The following is a 20,310-nucleotide window of genomic DNA, read 5'->3' as shown; positions in this document are numbered from 1 at the left end:
AAGTGATCCAAAGTGTGTTGTGGGAACTGCTCCACCTGGCTCCCTGTGTTTCAGTTCCACTGGAGTTGGCAATCTACGCTTTGATATTTACTAAGCGACCATCCCCTCAGAGTTTTGGTAACCCCGATTGGACGTTGGCGACTGCATGGCACTCCAACCTCGTTGAAGCAAAGAAACCACTTATAACCCCCTGATGAAGGGCATTGTTCCCCAGAGATCGCATACGGATTGATGTCAACAGCACGGAAGGTGTCGAGGGCTGCTCCGTTTTCACCATAGAAGAGCTCAAAGAGACAGTTCTCATCATGAAAAATAAAAAGACGCCAGGTGATGATGATATCCCGGGGGAAGTTTACAAACTGGTGTTCCACCAACCACCAGAGCTCGTCCTCGGGATGTTCAACGCTTACCTGAAGGAGAGAAGACATTTTTCCTTATCACTGGAAGGTGATGAGTTGATCTCGGCGAATAGTGCTCCTCATATCCTCTCTGTTGATGTCAAAGATGCATTCAAATGGAGCTATCTCCTGCGGATATTGAAGATTATCTGAGAGACCGCTCTCTGTTCTATCAGACGCTAGCGGGCCAGAGGAGGATGGAGATCACGTTCCATCCATCTTAGAGCCGAACCTCTGGAACACTTCAAGACTCTAAAGACGTTGCGCAAAGCAGACTTGCCATATTGATGTGACGGATGACTGCTCATTGTTTCATCCGTGCGCTGATAAAAACTGTAATTGTCGTCTTGACCAGAAAGAGAACCCCTGCGTCCCATATCGATCGATGAGTTGACTCATGAGAGTCAAAACCAGCGGTTTAATTCCTTAGATTAATGGTCAACTCGAAGATGAGCTTCTCGATCAAAGCAGCAGCGGATAATGCTGCACCTGGAGTCCGGCCTTAAATCCGCTAATAGCGAATATCGCGGCCCTACGCGGTCTATTCTGCCCCCCCCCCCTTTGCAAGGAGATGTATTGTAAGCAATTTGGCCAAGTGCAGACACGGAGTACATTGCAAATGTCGTCGCCTATCGCATTATGCTGATGATTGTGGGAGTGATTCCCATTGCCCTCCTTGCTCAGTAACGTAAAGGCACTTACCACCACAAGAACAAAGATTTAAGAGAGATAGTCGCCCGTGAAGAACTTTAACGCACTTTTATTGAGTGGTAAATCTCTTGCCAAAATGAGCTCGACCGGTGGAGGGATCAAATGGCAAGGGGTTCCTTGAACTAGCAACTTCCTACGTTCTCTCCCCTCCAGTTGGCGAAAAAAAATCCCTGACTTGAAGGCTCCCTAAGCCAAGAGATAGGGAAGGACCAGCCCGGAGTAATGTGTCAATCGGTTTCAGGCTAGATGCCTGATGACGGGGAGGTGTTAAGTTGGTAGTCCAACGAACTACCATTGCGGCATTCCAACACTCTATGCGTAAATGCATTCGCCTACCCTACTCCAAAAAGAAACCCACTGATAAAGTTAAAAACTCTGGCAAAACAACGAATGTTTAAAGCACGAGAAACTAACCTACGAGCCCCTAATTCGCTGATCATAGTGTTGATCATTTCAAAAGTTTCTAACAGAATTAGCACCAAGAAAGTTAAGTTAGGGCCACTAGTTCAGCAATAGCACCAGAGCAGCAAAACCAACAAGCTCGTCGAATACCGTGAGGTGCACTGGGGCAAGTAATTACCCAATTTGACAAAATTGAAGCCAAATTGCAGAGTCACTTTAAATCACAATCCCGAAGTCAACCCACAAATCGGCCAAGATCAAAGCCAAGTCATTTTCACAATGACTGGCCTTCCTACGATTTGCTGAAAGAATGTATCGGGGTAACAAATCCACTCCAACGTAAAAAGTCAAAAAGACGGGATCATTTCGAACACCTATTCACCAAAGTTACAACAGGTGCGTAAAAAGCGCACGGAGTTGTTGCAGCGAGAAGAGGAAATCGAGATTATGGAAGCGTAAAAAATTTGGCAACCCTTTTCGAAGCACCAGAATCTGTCAAACTCCACCACTAAAGGTATTGGATTTGTCCACCGAAACTCATATTGTCTAGAGAGGTGCTGAAAATAACCTTTTCTATTGTTTTCCAGAAAACAGGGCAATATAGTACTGGGTTTCCTAGTGGTTTATTAAGTGTGGACCACACAATACCAGTTTTTGGCTTTCTACCGGACAGACCCTCTTCTCCCACATACTCCCCCACAATGCAGTCCAGTTATAAATCGATCTCGAAGGCCTCAAAAACATACCTTTCTAAAACCCTTCGAAGTCCAACCGGGTAAATTGTGTGGCGTTTTCTAAAATCTCTTTTCACTTCTCAACTCACCTTTGATATGCATACAGATTGTTCTGTGGTCACTGTGCGTACAGCGTCCATTAAGAGGCCCGATTTCTGTTAAGAATTCTCCCGTACCCCCATTATCTGCTACTGCTCGAAATATCCCAAAGGACCACACTCTTCGTCCTGCATAGCATACAGTTTGGGGTGGCTTTGCATTCCTTGATATAGTCCCCCTGCAGTACTTGGACCTATCAATCGCTATACATGCCGTCGCTATATGACAAATGCACATCTGCTTAAGTTGTACCACCTTCCTAAACCTACAAATAACCCAATCCAAACTGATGGTTGCACTCTATGCTCTGCCGTAGGTCTTATGTACCACTGACTCCTGCTATCCGTATAGCATTGGTTCCTTTCCCAAGTCCTGACGAGCAATGCTACGCAATACGTAAAGTACATCCAACAAATACCGAAAACAAGGATATTCGAAGGAGGAACGCAGAGTAATCGCCTAAAAAGAAGGCTAACTTTAACGTAATGAAAAACACGGTCTCAAAGAACTTGGGCCGCAACGCTATCAAAAAGTAGATTTTGCAATGGTGGCATTAGAAATGTCCTTGTATTCAATCATAACATCCTGATAGCCCTTATATCTACCTCCCACGGTAATTTTTTTTCTATTTGCCCTAAAAACTTGCATTTGATATCAACAGCAAAAGTCGCATCAAGGCCCTGAATTCAATCCCTCTATCTCCTGTATGCCTTTAACATAAGACGTGGTGTCGTAACTAAATCTCGCAATGCTAAGGCACTATGGTTATGTGATACCGACGACCTGGAACCCTGAAAGGGGTTTCAGGGAGGGAGGTAGGTACTATTGGCTAACTTTCTGGAAATTTTTCCTGAAAATTCCATCCTCAGCGTCCTTGTGAATAACGACACGCATCTAAGGGGCACAATCTTATCTGCACAAAGGGACCCTTCTGAATGGAAAATTTGGTACCTGCACACAGCCCAAGAGGTCTGGAAAGCATACAAAAAACAGGTACAATGAAACTCCAAATCCTGATATCAAGGTCCATCAAATTCGTCCAATATTTCAAGGACTCCTTTCTTTCTTCTTTGCTGACTCACCATAGTCACCAAATGCGCCTCATTCAAATTCATATTCCAACGAACTGTATTTATAATTTCCCAATGAAATCAAAGATAGCAAAGCCAACGCTTCAAAGCTACCTAAATCCTGGTTGAATACAGTATGCTAGAGGCATCACCCACCATCCCCCGGCATTCCACAAATAGACTGAAAACATCCCTCAAACCTCCTACCCAACATAAGGTCCTTTTATGAAAATATTGATCTGACATCAAACCGATTATATTTCTTTATGATGGTCCTGATGACTTCAGAATTTGTTTCCAACAAAACAGGATATTTTTCCCGAATCAGAAATAGAGTAGGTATCGGTCCTGAAAATATTCTTCATCCTCACTTCCTGGCCAACCTTCGAATCTAAGCATTCCAACATGAAAACGATCCTTTTAAACAGAAATAAAATACTCACGTAGAACATCCCATGCTAACGCCAACGTTACGGCTCGACTAGCGGAGGCCAGGCCAGTCCCAAAAACGTATGGTGGCTTGCAACTATTGGAGTGCTTGCTAGGTGGGTCTTAAGCTGCAGGATAATAACTCAAAGACGGGGTAATGAATGAAATGGACGTGATGGTAATTTTTTATTTTTCTTAGAAGTTGAAATTGGCTCAGATTCTCCTGAAATCAGTGGCTCGTGTGTTGGCTTTTGTGCGGAGAGTCGGTAATAAGTGCAAAAATACGCGGATAAGTAAGTATGGTATTTGTTAATAATAAGGATTAGTGGAAAATGATGATTGAGATTCTTGTGCCAGGATTTAGAATGAGGATTTGGGTTCAAATGGAGATGCTTTTTCCGCACCGTTTATCTCGATTGCTTACCAGATTTCAATAAATTGTTTGTTAAGGATTACGTTGGGCTTTTATTTCTATCTCTGACAAATTCGATAAAACCTCTCGGAGATACCTTATCTGAAGTAGGTGCCAGATTTCATCAGTTTTACACTCCTAGATATGCATAAGGAGCGACTTCCACCTGTTGCCACTTTCGGACACGCTGGTCCGAGGGTAGAGGTGAGGCAACAATAGATTAGTTGTCCCTATCTTGGACGAAACCGTTAGTTGTCTTTTTTAATTGGTTTAAATCTATGGTGAAAAAACGAACGTTAGCGCCAACTGAGTCCAGTTTTTGCAATGCCTTCTTTTCATCTGCGCGGCCGGGTCTGATTATACTGCAGACCTCCCCGTGATAACCGCCGCAAACCGTCTTCGGACGGGTCAAGAGTGTATAGGGCCGGGCTGGGAGTAGCCTCATCCAACTGACTAGGGCCTATTTGTATGCTGCTCATGTGTTAGGGGCAAGCAGGTGTGGCAGAGAGACGAGCCAAAGTAACAACCCCTCCTTGCACTGGAGAAGGTGCTAGCAGGATCTCAAGCGACGGTGGAATAGCATACGCCGAGGGCTGCGTGGCCAATGGGGAGCTAGTAAACGAACTCTGAATAACTCGGACACCTTCAGTTCCAAACAAGACCCTTACCCTGGTGGCCGGGCTAGCCAAGGAGGATATTCTTCCCGAACTACTCGTGGAACCAAAACATGGACTCAAATAAGAAACACGAAAAAAACACACATATATTATCGCAGGACGAGGTGCCTGCATCCAGCTAGGAGACAGTCGCCGTCAAAGACAGTACAGTCGATGCCAGCGGCAGGGACCTCACGAAGCAAGCCGGCACACGGATTAGTGATTTCCTGCTTGAAATACTCTGCGGTTGAGCTCGCTGTAACGAATGCCAACTATAGTACTTCAATTGATCTCAAGACAAGATCGAACAAAAACACACGCGGAGCAGAGTGTGCAAGGGCTCTGACGTTAAGCAACCTCTGCCGACAAGTAAGTAGCAACGAGCGAAGTCCAACGAGCGAAGTGCGGTTTTCCACTGACTTCCTCGGTTCGTGAGTTGCTAAGATCAGCGGAGCCTGGGAGAGCGTAAAACTCAAAGTCATCTCCTACGACGAGGTCCCCAGGAGACCCATCGCTCGCATCTGGTTGCCGAAGATTCGCATGAATAAGGACAAGCTCGTCCAGTCTATGCGCGTTCAAAACCCCAAGATTCGCATGGACGACTCGATAGTTATCAAAAAGGAGGAACCCCAGGCAAATAGCTAACAATCTCGGCTTCGTACAAGCGGAGAGTGCTTAGAGACGCTGGAAAAAGTAAACTACAAAGTGCGGTTCGGAGTCAGGGACGGAGAGGTGAACGTCGTCCGCTTCGCGAAATTGACGACACCAAGGGGTCTGACGAACCCCCTACGCGAGCAAATCATGCTGAGGGTAGAGCAAATAAATCTGCAGCACTCAAAGTAAGCCTCAGCTAATCTGCTGGTCTGCTGGATCGACGTCGCACTAGTACAGGAGCCCTGGATCGGAGGCGACTAAATCATCAAAGGGATCCAAAGCAAATATTATAATTTATTGCACAGCACAAGAGACGCTGATCGAAACAGACCTAAAACATATATTCTCGACAGGAAGAGCCAGTTCGCTATTCTGTGTCTGGACCTGAGTTCCAGCGACCTAGGTCAAACGTCAGGTCAAACTGAAACAGGCGGGAACGGAGAAAGTGCAAATTTTCTCGCAATATTTCAGTCCACCATGGCAGGAAAGAAGACGAACCTGTTGATAGGGTGCGACGTCAATGCAAGGCATACGCTTTGGGGCAATTCGGAGTGTCTGATCACATCACAGTTTTGATACTTTTCAGTTTAGATCTCACGTCAGAGATACTCAAACCTTTGAGAGCTCCCTGGAGGATCGACTAGGGGAAGTTTGGTAAAGTTATCAACAACACACAGTCCATGTGCAAATTGATAGCATTGGCATGACAGACGGACTGGAGTCAAGGGTCGGAGTTCTAGAAAATGCATTCGAAACCGCCTTCAAAGTTTCATACCCTGCTAAATAAATCAAGAAGACATTGCCACCGTGGTGGGATGAAGATCTGTTCAGTAAACAGACGCAACATCTGCCACAGGCACAAATATTGGTAGCCACACAAGGAAGAAGAAGTACAAGGCGCCCATCAAATGGGCCAAAAGGCGGTCGTGGTTGAATTATTGTCAGAACGTTGAAACCAGCAGATTCTGTCCAAGGAACATAGGAGCCCATGCTTTCCTAAAAAGTCAGTAGATTGCTGGACAGAATTTTCTGGTGAAACCTTGGAGCTGCTGGTTCAGACGCACTTCTCCGACGACGCGGAGGACTGTCAGAGCCTTACGTGGAGGTCGTGCAGCTCCAGTCGTACGAGACTATTAAATCAGTAATTACCAAGAATAAAATCGGCTGGGCTATAAACAGCTTCTCCGCATATAAATCTCCAGTCCTAGGTGGCATAATGCCAATCATGCTACAGAAGCAACAAGAAACGGTTATGCTGTGGCTTGTCGAGATTTACCGGAGCTGTATCTCTTTGGGATACGTGCCACGGTCTTGAAGACGCACGAGTGGTTTTCATCCCGAAAGCGGACAGGAGTAACCATGAGTCCGCGAAGGATTTTCGACCAATCAGCCTCACCTCTTTCATGTGGAAACTCTAGAGCGCGTCCTGGACATCCACTTAAGGTCGATTATGAGAAGAACGCCTTTCTGGAAGTCCCAGTACGCCTACCTCAAAGCCAAATCCACAGAAACCGCTCTCCACGATGTAATTAGAGGCGTATCTTACGCATTGGATAATATCCATGCTAAGAGCCAGGATAATCTAATCGGATCTGTGAGGAGCACACTTAACCAGAGCTGTGAGCAGAGGCAAGCTACATCTCTCCGATGCCCTGGTTTATAGTGGCGGACGACATTGTACCCATATTGGGGCGTATGCCGACGACTTGGTGATATTGGAGCTTTGTGGCTCTGCCCTGGCTCTCAATGTACTCCTACACCTCCTCCGGCATAGTAACACCCTAGACGAAATACTTCGGGAACTCTGGGTGTTCCCCATGGACTACGCTACATGCGACCAGGGCAAAGTGGAAGACCAGCATCGCGTTGCCAAGCTTTGACACAGTATTCTTCACGGCGGATCAAGAATGGTCTATAGAGTTGTTGAGGGAGATTTCTCGGATAGGCACAGTGTATCCGAGTCGTACGGTCTCCCTGGTTTCCACAATGTATTCCAAGCAGAAATACTGGAAGTCTCTCGATGGATGGGCATGGTCTGGACCCCAAGCCTAATATACCCATTCTGATGGACAGTTAAGCGACCATGAAGGTTTTGTACTCAGCGGCGACATCCTCTAGCCTCGTGGGAAAATGCAAAAACGCGCTGAAGTCTGAGCGGCTCGCTCAAGATCACTCTCCTCCGTGTTCCCAGTCATAGGAACATAGAGGGGGATGAGCGGGTTGACGGACTGACAAGGCGGGTTACGCTCTTGGCTGCCCTTCGACGAGTAGTCTGCGTCCCGCTGGCGACTGTCACTACTGTCACTACTGGCACTACTTAACAGTCGCAGTCTGCTGAGCATACCCTACAATTCGCGTTGCGGAAGCTGCGGAGAAGTGGAAGAGACCCTGAGGCCTTCGGATCTAGCTAGCGCCAGGCTACGGATACTAAGTAAACCATTCTTGGAGGACGGCAGAGAGATCTCTAGCTGCAAGGTGGGGGAGCTGCTTTCTTTCGTGAATGCTACGGGCTAGCTCTGAAGATCTGAGCCGCCTGGACTCTGCATCTTTGTTCTTATCACAGCAGTCTCGGTCTTAGGAGTTTTTGGTATCAAAATGGAACAAAACAGCGCTAATTGGGCACCTTGCAACCGTGCCAACGAGAACAATTTTTTTAATCAACGAAGTAAGGAAAGGCTCTCGAGCAAAACCGATGCCCACCAACACTTCCAGCCCTCAAATCAAAATCAGATCTAAATGCGAACTAACTTTATTGAACTGACCTTAATCCTAAAGCAGAAAAAAAACTACTACGGCAACCGCGTGCTCTTCCTCGACCGATTCTTCAGACTGCTCGCGCTATTGCCGCTTCGATGATCCACCTCCTTGCGTGCGCTCTCCACCAAACTCTCAATGGCCATCCCCATATCGGCCATCATCTCCTTGGCCATGGCATAGCCACTATTCTCCTTCCCGTAGTACATCATCACGTTCTGGCACATCAACATCACATCCCGCTGAAACTCGGCCGTTGTCCTTATCACGCCCGACTCGATATTGTGCTTGATTGTTTGCAGGTCCATGGGCCGCAGGATGATCTGTTTGTAATTAGGAGCCGAGTCTTCCGGAAGTTGCTTGTGAAACAAGGACGCATACTTGTGGCTACAGATCTTGTTGTAAACCGTAAGCACTGATTTCTTCCATGCCCGGTACTCGCGGTCGTCACTCGACGCCGGCGAGTTGGGGATGCTGTCGATGTTCGGAGTCGACGAGTAGCGCCGTCGCGTACGAGGGATCGAGTCTGATGTTTCGTCATCGACGAGTGGACTTTCTGAGCCCTCGCGATCCTTCAGCTTCCGCAAGCCAATGCTCAGACGGATCTCATCCATATCGTCGAGACGGCGCTCCACATGCTCCGGTTTCTTGCGTGAATAGTCCCGTTTCGCCTTGCCCACTTTGTCCTCCTTGATCACCTCCATGGTGGAGTCCTCGTCAGTGTCGATAATGGTGATGGTTGTGGTGTGATCCGAGAGGTTTTCGGAGTGCGATTCGTGCGTGTTTTCAATGATATGGGAGGCATGATCGTGAGATTCGTTGCGAATCGACTTTTCAAAGTGATCTTGGAAGTTGTCGCGTTTTTTCTCAGGACTTGCCTTTGCCACGTCTGTGGCGATTTCGGGTTGTTTATTGTCAGAGTCAGTCTTTCGGCCGGTTAGGTCCGAGGGGGTTTTCGTTTTTTCCCTGTTCGAGGTTAGGGGCGGTGTCGTCTCAATGATTTGCACATCGTTGTCGTCGCTCACTGGGTCGGAAGAGTCCGGTTCTGGTTGTTTTGCATCCGATTTGAGCTCCTGTGGCTCATTTTTTGGTTCTATAGAACCTTGAAACCCTCCACCGGAACTGTCCTCTATCTTGGGTTTTGCTTTCGCGTCCTGCAGCTCGTTCTTTTCTTGCTTACTCTGATCTTTCGACTCACAGGTATTGATGGAATCTGACATGTTTTTTGAATTCTCCAAAAGGGGTTTTGGTTGTTCCTGCGGCTCCATGGCTTTGTCCTTGTCGCTTATGTCGTCGTGGTCGTCGATCAATGAATCCACGTTCTCCAGGATGGACTCTTCTTCCAGGAGCTCGGGGTTGAGGATGATGGCATTGTTGTTGGTGAGGATCTCCTCGATGTCCTCGTCGATGTTATCGGGGATGAGGCCTTTGAAGACTTCCATGAGCTGCTGCTCCTCATCCTTGTTCGGCGAGCAACTGCCGTCTTCAGTCTCCATGGGTTCCGGATCGTTGGTTTCTTGTTCGTTTTTAATGTTGTCTGCGGGCTGTTCGGCGCCGCTGGAAGACTTGTTGGAGTTTTTGTTCTCTAATAACATGGAGAGGGTTGGGGCCGCTTGGGAAGGACTTTGTGTCACCTGAAAATGGTGTGGTCTCGATAAAGACTTGTTGGTGGTCAATGGTGCGGATAGGCTTACTTGTGGCGTTGCTTCCGTTGGCACGGGGCCGGTGAGGGGTTGGTTGTGCATCAACGGAAAGCTCTGGCTGGTGCTTGTGGCGCCCATCGAGATGACGGTGTTTGTGTGTCCGGTGAGCAGGTTGGTGATGGTTGGGGCGGTGGCGCGGATGTTGGTTGGAGAGTTGGAAGCAGTCGGAGTGGTAGCTGGCGACTTCAGCAATGACGTGAGCAGTGGCGATGATCCCTGCTTGGAATTGCCTTCGTCTGTCTCTACGTCCTCCGACTTCACCATAAGACTCAGCTGAGCCGGCTTGGACTGCGCCGTTCCCGCCGTGGTTGTGGCTGTTGAAAACAAACCCACCCTCGACGCCTTCTGCAGCTCTGTCTTCCGCTCCTCCCGCTCCTTCAGCCACTGTTCGTGCTTCTGCTTCTCGATTTGTTTATGTTCCATTTCCTGCTCGATCTGGGCCCACATTTCACGCAACTGTGCCTCCTCGACTCCTCCCGCCTGGATGGACAGGATCTCCTCCCTGAGCTTCGTATACTCCTCCTGCTCCGCTTGAATAACACTTTTCAGTTCGTTGATCCGTTCCTGGGTGAGTTTCCGTAGAATTGACTCCGTCGGGGTCTCCGCCGTCTGATTGTCGCGCTCGTTGGCTGTGCGTTTTTTCCGTTTCGGGGTCTCGACGTTTTCTAAGAGTTCGCCGTATTGGACAGCACAGGACTTCTGTGAAAACCAATCGGCCGGACGGTTTGCCCCACATAACATTTTCAACGAGCGACTCACCGACATCCAGTTCTGATCGCCGCTGCAGGAGACCGCCGACGCCAGGCATAGTTGCTCACGTATAGTCCATTTGTCTAGGGCAATCCTTTTTAGTTGCAGTCGTTCCTGAACGGATGTCATCACTTTTAATTGAAAATTTTCGCGGATGATGTTAATATGGTTTTGTGCAAACGAGCGATTGTTTGACACTTATGGGATGTGATTGGGCCAGTCGATGGTGCGCAGACGTGAGATTTTTGACGTTTCTTTTCGAGCAGTTGAAGTTTGGTTACAGCGGCATCGAAACGTTGTTTAAGATATTGTTGTAGAATATAAGAAACGACGCGACAGTTGAAGGCGACCTTTCATTAATATAGGAGGAATCATATTGAATGACGATTTCCCATTGATGACCACGGCGTTCATTCCTTCCGTAAGATATTGTCTCCTAAGCTGCTCACTATGGACAGCCCTTCCGGGCCGCACTTTATATCTTTTCGCGCACTTTTGACAATTGCGCCGGAACGTACAGAAGAGGAAAACAATTTCAAGGAATGTCGTAAAGTGGGGACCTCGGTGACATTATAAACTCACTAAATCAAGAATAAAAACATAAAGAAACAATGCTACCGTCTACAGGACTCTTCAAAGCGATCACGTGCCCGTACTACGAGTCTGATGGCTGTACGCGGCCCTACTGCCACTTCAAGCATGCGAGGAAAGGTACCGCCAATGACCCTGCAATTTACAATCGACTTGTATCCTAATTTTTTGCTATTTCCTGTTCCAGATGAAGACACCGGGCAATCTAAAACGGCTAGTTACACTCCCTCACCCGCGCCAGCACCCACGCTACTCACGTTATCTGAGCCTGTCAAGAAAAAATCGAAACTGGAGTACGTGCCCACAAAGCCAGCGATCAACGACGCCCCACCAAAGGTCGACTACGCCTCCAACAGCATCAGCGCACCCGTCTATATTCCCTCCAATTCTCTAGCAATAAAAACCGAACCAGATTCCGCGGCCGATTCACAACAAAACTCCGCGGGAGGAGAAAATATCCAGGCAATTCCCAGCCCAATCCGGGACGAGCCGGAATCTCCCAAGCATACCGTCTCGGAGGACATCATCACCATATCAGACGGCGAGGACCACACTGCGGACACTGACGAATTCGCGGAAGCAGAGGAGGTGCGCCAGGAGCCGGAAAATGGGAGAGAATCGCTTCCGGAGGAGATTACAAACGGGGACAAAAGTGAACCCAACGAACCGAAAAAAGTAGAGAAAGATAAGGAGCGGCGGCACAACAGCTCCTCCCGTTCACATTCGTCTAGTCACAAATCGCGACACAAATCCTCGTCGCACTCATCTTCCTCGAAACACAAAAGCTCCCGTGACCGCGACAAGTCGAGCAGAAGCCGGGACCGTGACAAAGAGAAAGAAAAAGACAAAAGCAAGTCGTCCTCATCGCACCGCAGTCGCTCGAAACACTCAAGCAGCACCACAAAGTCCAGCTCTCACGCCGATAGCTCCCGTAAATCCTCGTCCAGTAAGAGTTCATCTACATCAAAGTCGAAATCATCCTCATCGTCGTCGCATAGAAAGCGCTCGCGATCGAAAGAACGGTCCTCAACGCGCGAGAAGTCTTCAGACATGCGAAAGGCTAAAGAGGCCAAGCTTGAAACCAGCAATCTCGCCCCCACCGTGTCCTACGAAACCACCAGCGAAGAGGAGGAAGAGGACATCATAGCTCAGTGCAAAATGATCTACGAGGAATACACCTCACAGACAGGACTGACGAATTCCCAGGAGAAGCAAACCGCCGAGGAAGCAGCATCGGCACACAAACCTGAGGAGAGCAACTACGAAGATGCGAGGGAGCGGAAGAAGTGGCTGGCGCATGAGAAATCAGCTGGTGCGAAGCCTCTAATTCAGCCGGTCGTGAGGAAAACAAATCACGTGCAGAACGCCATGCAGGTAAGCCGGTTATCATCACTTTTCTGGGCTTTTTCGAAGAATATAGAATTTGGTATCGTTTCCAGTCGGTCTATCGTCGACAAGAAATCGTCCGATTACAACAAGAAGCAGCTGCTGCAGCCGCCGCTCTTAAGGCGGCCGAGGAGAGGGAACGAGCAGAGGAAAAACTGAAAGAAGAAAACAATCTGACGCCGCTTATTCCCAGGAACTATCTCCAACCGCCGAAAATTCCAGGTGAGTGACTTCAGCAATCCCAAAAACTGGAGACTAACGTAAGACATGGACATGATGGGACAGGGCAAGTAGCTTTTCATTTTAATTTAGGGAAAACTTTCCAGAAAAATTCGAAGCTTAAATAATATTGCCCCTCACCACTCCTCTTTGTTCTTTTTATGGATACTCATACGGGACTTACAGTTTCCTACGCGGTTTCGTCCTCCCTGTCGCTATCTATGGTTCTGATGGTGACGATGCCTCGCAGTAGTGGAGACGAAATTGTTGCGTTGGATTAGTGGCGAAACTCGCCATGATCTCATCCGAAATGAGATGAGGGGTGGTTGCATCGATTTAGGAAAATTTGCGAAAGGGGCGTGTTCGATGGAAAGGTCATCTAATTCACGTTAGCGAAAACTTACTTCCCAAGATTAGTCTAAGCATCGGGCTCGATGGTATACGGCCAAAACAACGATGGTTTGATACGCTGAATGGAGATTTTAAAGCTTCGCAACTCCACACAGATCAGTCCTTTGAACGAGCAAAATGGCAAAACCGACCCTGCTTCTGAACAAGATGAAAGCTGAAGAAGAAGCTATGAAATCCGCCCAAGAGAGCGATGGGCTCGTGACGTTAAACTAAAACTCGACCTAAAAAGAGCTCAACTCAATCTGGATCAAATTGACGATTGAGAGAAGTAGCGCACCCAATTGGGGCAAGAAACATCGTCAAAATTACATTATGAAACCGCGTGGAAAAGAGTCGCATAAATTCGATCCTGGGCCCCAAGTTTTTCCCTACAATCCTAGATGTCTGTAGAGGTTTTGTTCGAAGGTATTTCCTCCTCTAACCAGTGCGGTAGTTCATTTTGCCTTTTTTGGGAGTTGGACTTAGCTGATTTACACGTTATTCAAATTCAGTTGAGTATTGGATGGTTAAAATCCCTACAGAGCAAGGAAGTGAAGAAAAGAAAACTGACAGTAAGGAGTTCAGTCAATCCATCAAACAAATCTTCATATAGGTGAAAGGGCAATCATAGGGGGCGTATATACAAGATACAATGAATGAGAGGGTGTTGCGTGGGGAGGCAACCCAATCATAAGGAGAGCCAAAGGAGCGTGTGATTACGCTCGACTTTCCCAGTTTCTAAATATCACTTTAATATTATTATATCGTAGCTGTATAGTTATGGCATAGTTTATAATCAACAACTCCACTTAAATCTTCCTTATTAATTTCCTTATTTTTCTTCCTCTTCATTAGTTCGTTCCATCGCTCCTGCGTCCAATGTTCTCGCTATAGAACGTGCTAAAAAGAAAATCGAAGAACTACGTGCACAAAAACAACTCACACCCAGTAAGACTGCATCAAAAGTAATGGGACGCATTGCACATATTAATACAACAATTCCTACAACTACTTCTAAGGCCATCGAACAATCTCAACCAGCACCGCCCGTTCTAGAGGCGAATTCATCAAAAATTTCATATAATTTAAGGATGCAATACTATAATATGATGGTGAAACATTGTTTGAATATTTATCCAACGTGCGAGGATGCATGGGAGCGGGTAAGTGATGTTTTTTGTTTGTTTTGTTTTTACGTTCGTTTGTTCAAGTTTAGAATAATTTTGGTTGATGTTGTGGCAAAAATATTGTTAATTATGTAACGAAGAAATCTATGGGTCATCTTCGCTCAAGCGAATTAAATCCAGTCTCGTACGTCTATAGGGGCAAAATCTATAGCAAAAAAAGAAAATAAGGCAGACCCTATCTTGTCCTTGCTGAAAAATCAGGATCTAATAAGGCAAGCAGGAAAGAAAGTCCTCTCTATGAAGGACAAGAAGGCGTCAGAGGTATACAAAATGGCGCTCCAGTTTCGGCCAAGATATTGCTCTGTGCATTCAACGAGGGCTTGCGCTGATCATCGAAGTGAAAGGCGAATCTGAGCTTCCGTCTGCATACCGACCACTTTGCATACTTGGCACTGCCGGGAAAACCTCATCAGAAGTAAACTACGTGCAGCAGAGCTTTTTTCCTCTTCTGCAAGAATCTTCCGCCAAAAGTATAAGCGCGTAGAACTCTGAAATTCAACCAACGCGTGCAATATATTTAGTTCGGATCCTAGCGAACAACGTCAAATCTGCTCGGAGAAAATCTAAGCAAGCAAAATGTATATCATGAAATTTCGTCATGAAAATTAGAACAAACGTCGCGAGTGAATCAAAACAGTCAAAATTATTAAGCAGAGGGGCACGGGATATGTAAAATTTTGTGAATTAGTTTCCTTCTTACCTATATTTTTATTTATTTCTTTTTTTAAGTATTACGCGAACGAAAATGTGTAACAAATTTTATTCGTTCAACGTGGTCTTCAATTCTGTAGAATCTCTGGTAAGGTTTTTGAGAGCCTTCCTTTGTCGATTAGACCGTTCTATCAATCTCAAATTACCAGACAACTGGGCACTGTCCCTTATGAGTGTGCTAGCCCCCATAGATTAAACCTTGGGTAGAAGCGTTCACAAATCGGAAACAAAAAAAAGGATCACCAAGAACTTTTCTTGAAATCCATTGCTTTATATTTTCAGGCGCAGACTGAAGAACTTGCAGTATTCAAAAAATGCAGTACCCCCGTCATTTATAAAAGTAGTGCCCTGCTGACCATCAATAAGTTAAGGAAAGAGTCAATTGGTGAGTCTGTCCCAGTACATCCTCAGATCATTTTCATCAAAATCCTTCCTCGCTTTCAGATGCTGGAAATATAAATACCGAAAAGAATAAAACAGTTTCTCACGAGGTTATTCTTGCGGGCAAATTAGGTCAAAGTAATGCCTGGAGTGTCAACAAGAAGTGAGTATTGCAGAGATCATTAACGAAAGAGTCTCTAACCAAGTTTTCCAAAAATTATAGAAAAGTAGATGAAATTTCAACATCAAATGAGCCTATAGACAAGCTTCCGGGAACCAAGGCCTATGAGCTAGTGGCTGAGTGCTGTATGACCGAAGAGCAATTAGTAGAAAATGGGTATCCGCGACCCGGTCCTAAGCCGGGTACAGCCATTATAAAGGAGACAAGAACTAAAGTAAAACCGCCCAATGCTAATGAAAGGTATTGTAGCCGATGTTCAAAACTCTTTGATTTATCAATATATGACGAGGAAGCGAAGGATGAGTGCAATTATCATCCAAAGAGTACAGGATATAGGAGAGGTAAGTGATTGAACGTTTTATTATGAGCGTAGGAAGGAGAACATTGCGCCTGTCTCAACAGTTCTGAACCGAACCTTTTCTAGACTAAGTTTTCCAGCCCAGTTTAAAGCTTTCCTCTTCTTAATTTTATTTCAAGGATTTGCAGATAATTTACATCGTTGCTGTCAGCAACCAGCTGGAACCCCTGGCTGCACCTATGCCGATTATCACATTTCTGACTATATCGACTATGACAATCTGACAGGCTTCGTCAAAACTATTGAATACGACGAATCTTTTGTACCTACGCGTAAAGATATTTTCGCACTGGATTGTGAGATGTGTTACACCACGGCTGGAATGGAGTTGACACGTGTCACAGTGGTAGATATGAATGCCAAAACCGTTTACGATGCCTTAGTTAAGCCTGACAATAAGATAGTAGACTATAACACAACGTAAGCCTGCACTCACTGCCATTAAATGAGTATCATCTTCTTTACGCTCTCTAACTTCCACTTGCAGATATTCCGGCATAACGGAAGCCATGTTGAAAAATGAGAAAAGAACCCTTCGGGATATTCAAGCCGTCATACTCTCTATGTTTCATTCGAAGACAATATTAATCGGGCATAGTTTGGAGTCGGACTTAAAAGCGTTGAAATTGATTCACAGTTTAGTTGTGGATACTTCAGTATTATTTCCACATAAGATGGGTCCCCCGAAAAAGAGAGCATTGAAAACGCTTTGTATTGAATATCTAAAGAGAATAATTCAGGAAAATGGTAAGTTTACAGAAGAATCTTCCAATGATCCTTTGGAATCCCTTATGCTTTTTTTTCTATCCAGAACATGGGCATGACAGTGCTGAGGATGCCGAAGTATGTATACAGCTAGTTAAGTACTATTTGCGTAATCGAATAGTGTAAGGATGACGAAGGACTTTGGGCAGTTCATTTAAAATAATACATAGAAAAAAAATATCGCGACAAACAGATATGAGAGAGGAATGGATATATAATCTGCACATCTTTGTTTATTGCTGTTCTGTCCAAATTTTATTTACTGCCTGAAAAAATAAAAGTCAAGAGGATATTAAAGAGAAATTTTGTGTGTTTGAATTTAATTCAAGTGGTTAGGTTCGATCATCCTATGTTCCCTAGACTGGATGCAGTATATACGTTAAGCTCGGCCGTGGATAAGCACCTAATGAAGTCAGGGAAATATTTTCGGGTAAGCGTAGTGCTTATTCGATAATGAGCGGTTTCCCCATCAATCATTATCACTAATAACCACACGTAGAAAAAAATTATACGATTGTCTACGGTTAAGTCCAGGATTTTAGTTAGGCCGGAAATTTGGATAGATCTCAGGGACTGGGCCCTCTCCGAAGTCTCTTAGCGGCCCTGTTGCATACTGACTGAACTTTAAATACACCAAAGCCCAGGTAAGAATGCTTTCAGTTCGACCTATAATTGCATTTTCCCAAGGACCAATATTTACAATGCAGCCATAACCTTATTTTTAGATGAAGCCAAAGGATCAAGCTGCAGGCGATTATTCTAGGCACAGGAGAATCAAAACAACACAAGATCTCCACGAAAGGCACCTCGACCTAACCACCTAACGATGCAAACGCTATAATTCACAGGCACTTATCTCAGAAGCAATTGACAGTCCATCAAAGGGTGTGGGAGAGGAAGTTTTCAACATTTACATTCATTCCTAACATATTCTGAGTGGACCACAGAGAAAGAGATAGCGTATCTAAGCTTGATTGAAGGCTCCTTTGTTCACTAGGGGAATCAGCGACGAAAAATAGTGCTAGATCGTCGACCTACAGAAGACGGAAGGTTATTTATGAAGAACGAAAATAGGGATGAGCCAAGAGTGGAGCCCCAAGACTCAGATAAGGAAAAAAAAGCAGAATCATTGAAGGAAATGTACCACTTAGGTAGCATCGCAGTCAGGAGAGAACAATTGACAATTGAACCCCATACGATCGGAATTTGTTGAGAATTAGAGAAGAGTCAACGGAATCAAAGGCTTTAGAGAAACCAGTATAGACTGTACGGACAACTTTTCTATTGTTCATAGACCCGTAACAAAGCTAGTAAACTCTAGCAAATTAGTGGTAGTTGAGCGCTTCAATTAAAATCTGTAATGTTGCTTTATAATAATGTGTCCGAAACCTTAGGTAAAAAACTTAAAGATATCGCCATCCTTTTTTAAAATGCTACAAGGTTATTGCGCGGGAACAACTAGGCAGAGAAGAGCACGAACAGCAATAAGACCGCAGTCGCCAAGAGTTGAGTTTTCTGAAAAATAAATCAACAAACCACCAATCATTTGTCGACAATCACTACGGCCCAGAAAGATGACGAACACTAAATAAACTTTCGAGAAATCCGCTATCTTCAGCTCACCTTCCTCTACCCACTGCCAGAAAGTAATCCAGGCATGGAACTATTTCACTCAGTGGACGATCATACCTCGGCTATCGGACAACAAATATTTCTCGTCGTCCATGAACAAGAAAGTTAACTTTTTGGCCGGAATTCCTCCCGGAGAGGCGCATTTATCTAACACCCAATGAGACTATTCCCGACTTCCGACACGCAGACTTGCTTTGAAGGTCGCCGGTTTAGACACAGAGCAGCGGATCCTGGTATGGGGTGACGACGATATCAGGGCGGCGCTCGAATGACACATGCCTCGCCCAGACTCCAGAGGGAAACGGATCTTGGAAATGGCGTCGGAACCCGGACTGGGAAGGAAGTATTCCTCAGGTAACTTTTGTCGGAATCACCGGCACTGCTGATGGACGAGTGACGAGTTCTGGAAGACTTCTCGGTAAATAACAACCAATTAAGGGCGTTCGAAGCGGTTGACACTATTTGTCGACGTGCACCAGCCCAGTAATCTCTCTACACGTGCAAAGGTGAACATCGTGAGATTCGTTAAAACTCGCGCTGAAGAGCACCTCGTGTGACGTGGCAGCTGGATAAGGGCAGCCTGCGAAGTTTCCATCCCCCGGAGGGCACCCAGCTGTAGCAATCCTTCGATCTATTGTTGGACGGCGGAAATTACTGACCTGCAGAAGAGTTGTTATAAGCTTCGTCACTTGGCATGGTACAGATTGGCTAGAAAGAGACTCTGCAGCCCGATAAGTAAAAGCAAAGCTTGATGTTGAGTTGCCTCGGGCCTGGACGTTTTTCTTCGTTTCTTTTTTCAAAGAGGCAGTCCTTACTATGAAAAATAAGAAAGAGCCAAGAGCTGATGGTATCCCGGCAGAAGTATATAAACTCTCTAATTCTTCTAAGGTCTCTGGCAGTGGGTGTATCGTAAACGATTTGTCTAAGTGCTATATGCAAGCGCAAGAGTTGCTCAGCAATGTAAACCAAATGGGAAATTGAGTCAAGAGGCAAATGGACTGCGTTGCTCATCGGTAATTTAGATCCGTGGCTAGATCGAAAGCATTGTGAGATTCATTACTTCCTTAACCAACTTCAGGAGGTTTTCAGTGCTACCTGCACAAAATTGGGAAGTCACGATCCCCTGACTCTCTATTCTGCAGTGGACGTTTTTCTATTGTGGATATTGGGATAGGTTTCGCCAACAATTTTACGTAGACATGGGGGAGCTCTCTTTACGCAACTTTGTCAGAGACAAAGCACTGATAGACGGAATCTTGTTGCGTATTACTTTCGAGGATCTTCTTATAGTGAAGAAGAGGGAGCTCGACTGGTGGAAGGACCGGATGGCAAAAATTTCTGTGAAGCAACAATTCCCTTAATCCTCTCTCATCCTGTTTGTAGAAGAATTCCCTGACATGAAGACCACCTAAGCCGGGAGAGCTGGAGGGCTAGCCCGAAGTAATGTATCAAACGCTTCCAAGCTAGTTCTCTGTCCGACGACGTATCGTTGAGAGAAACCAACACTTTGTGCGTAAACGTATTAACCTACTCTGGCCACGATGAAAACCTCGTTTGTCAATGACTGCATCCTTAACAGCCAAGTTTCCAACAAGTCTTGTAAGAGTAGCGATAACCATCATATTCTTAAAAAGGACTAAAACCTCTTCAGGCTCGATAGCTTTACCTCAAAATCTATCCTTTCTTGGACCACCAACGAGCAAATGATAAAACATTAACTGAGAAGCACTGCTACGC

At 45.7% G+C, this 20,310-nt stretch overlaps 3 protein-coding genes across 5 annotated transcripts in view; 1 reads left to right on the top strand and 2 right to left on the bottom strand.

Annotated features, from left to right (window-relative positions):
• The window catches only part of LOC119659260, a 189,463-nt gene that overhangs the window by 157,302 nt on the left and 11,851 nt on the right, over nucleotides 1-20,310 (bottom strand). The gene's annotated exons all lie outside the window — the stretch shown is intronic.
• On the bottom strand, nucleotides 8,299-11,008 carry LOC119659255 (bromodomain-containing protein 8). The gene is made up of 2 exons (XM_038067246.1): nucleotides 10,014-11,008; nucleotides 8,299-9,953 (listed from the first exon to the last, which is right to left on the bottom strand). The coding sequence occupies exons 1-2, from the start codon at nucleotides 10,899-10,901 to the stop codon at nucleotides 8,355-8,357; spliced, it is 2,487 nt and encodes an 828-aa protein (XP_037923174.1). The 5' UTR covers nucleotides 10,902-11,008; the 3' UTR covers nucleotides 8,299-8,354.
• Nucleotides 11,264-17,244, top strand: LOC119659254 (RNA exonuclease 1 homolog). 2 transcript variants are annotated; one of them, XM_038067245.1, is made up of 11 exons: nucleotides 11,264-11,483; nucleotides 11,551-12,737; nucleotides 12,803-12,839; nucleotides 12,879-12,971; nucleotides 14,214-14,521; nucleotides 15,539-15,641; nucleotides 15,701-15,800; nucleotides 15,861-16,159; nucleotides 16,296-16,596; nucleotides 16,664-16,923; nucleotides 16,988-17,244. In XM_038067245.1, exons 1-11 carry the CDS (start codon nucleotides 11,384-11,386, stop codon nucleotides 17,065-17,067), a joined length of 2,868 nt encoding a protein of 955 aa, XP_037923173.1. In that variant the 5' UTR covers nucleotides 11,264-11,383; the 3' UTR covers nucleotides 17,068-17,244. The 2 variants fall into 2 exon arrangements, with proteins under 2 accessions (XP_037923173.1, XP_037923172.1); XM_038067244.1 differs by having other exon boundaries at nucleotides 12,803-12,971.

Source organism: Hermetia illucens, chromosome 6, assembly GCF_905115235.1.
Source record: "Hermetia illucens chromosome 6, iHerIll2.2.curated.20191125, whole genome shotgun sequence".
In the NCBI taxonomy this organism is placed as follows: Eukaryota; Metazoa; Arthropoda; class Insecta; order Diptera; family Stratiomyidae; genus Hermetia; species Hermetia illucens.
Note: the sequence above shows the minus strand (reverse complement) of the source record. Positions and strands in the feature narration are given on the sequence as shown.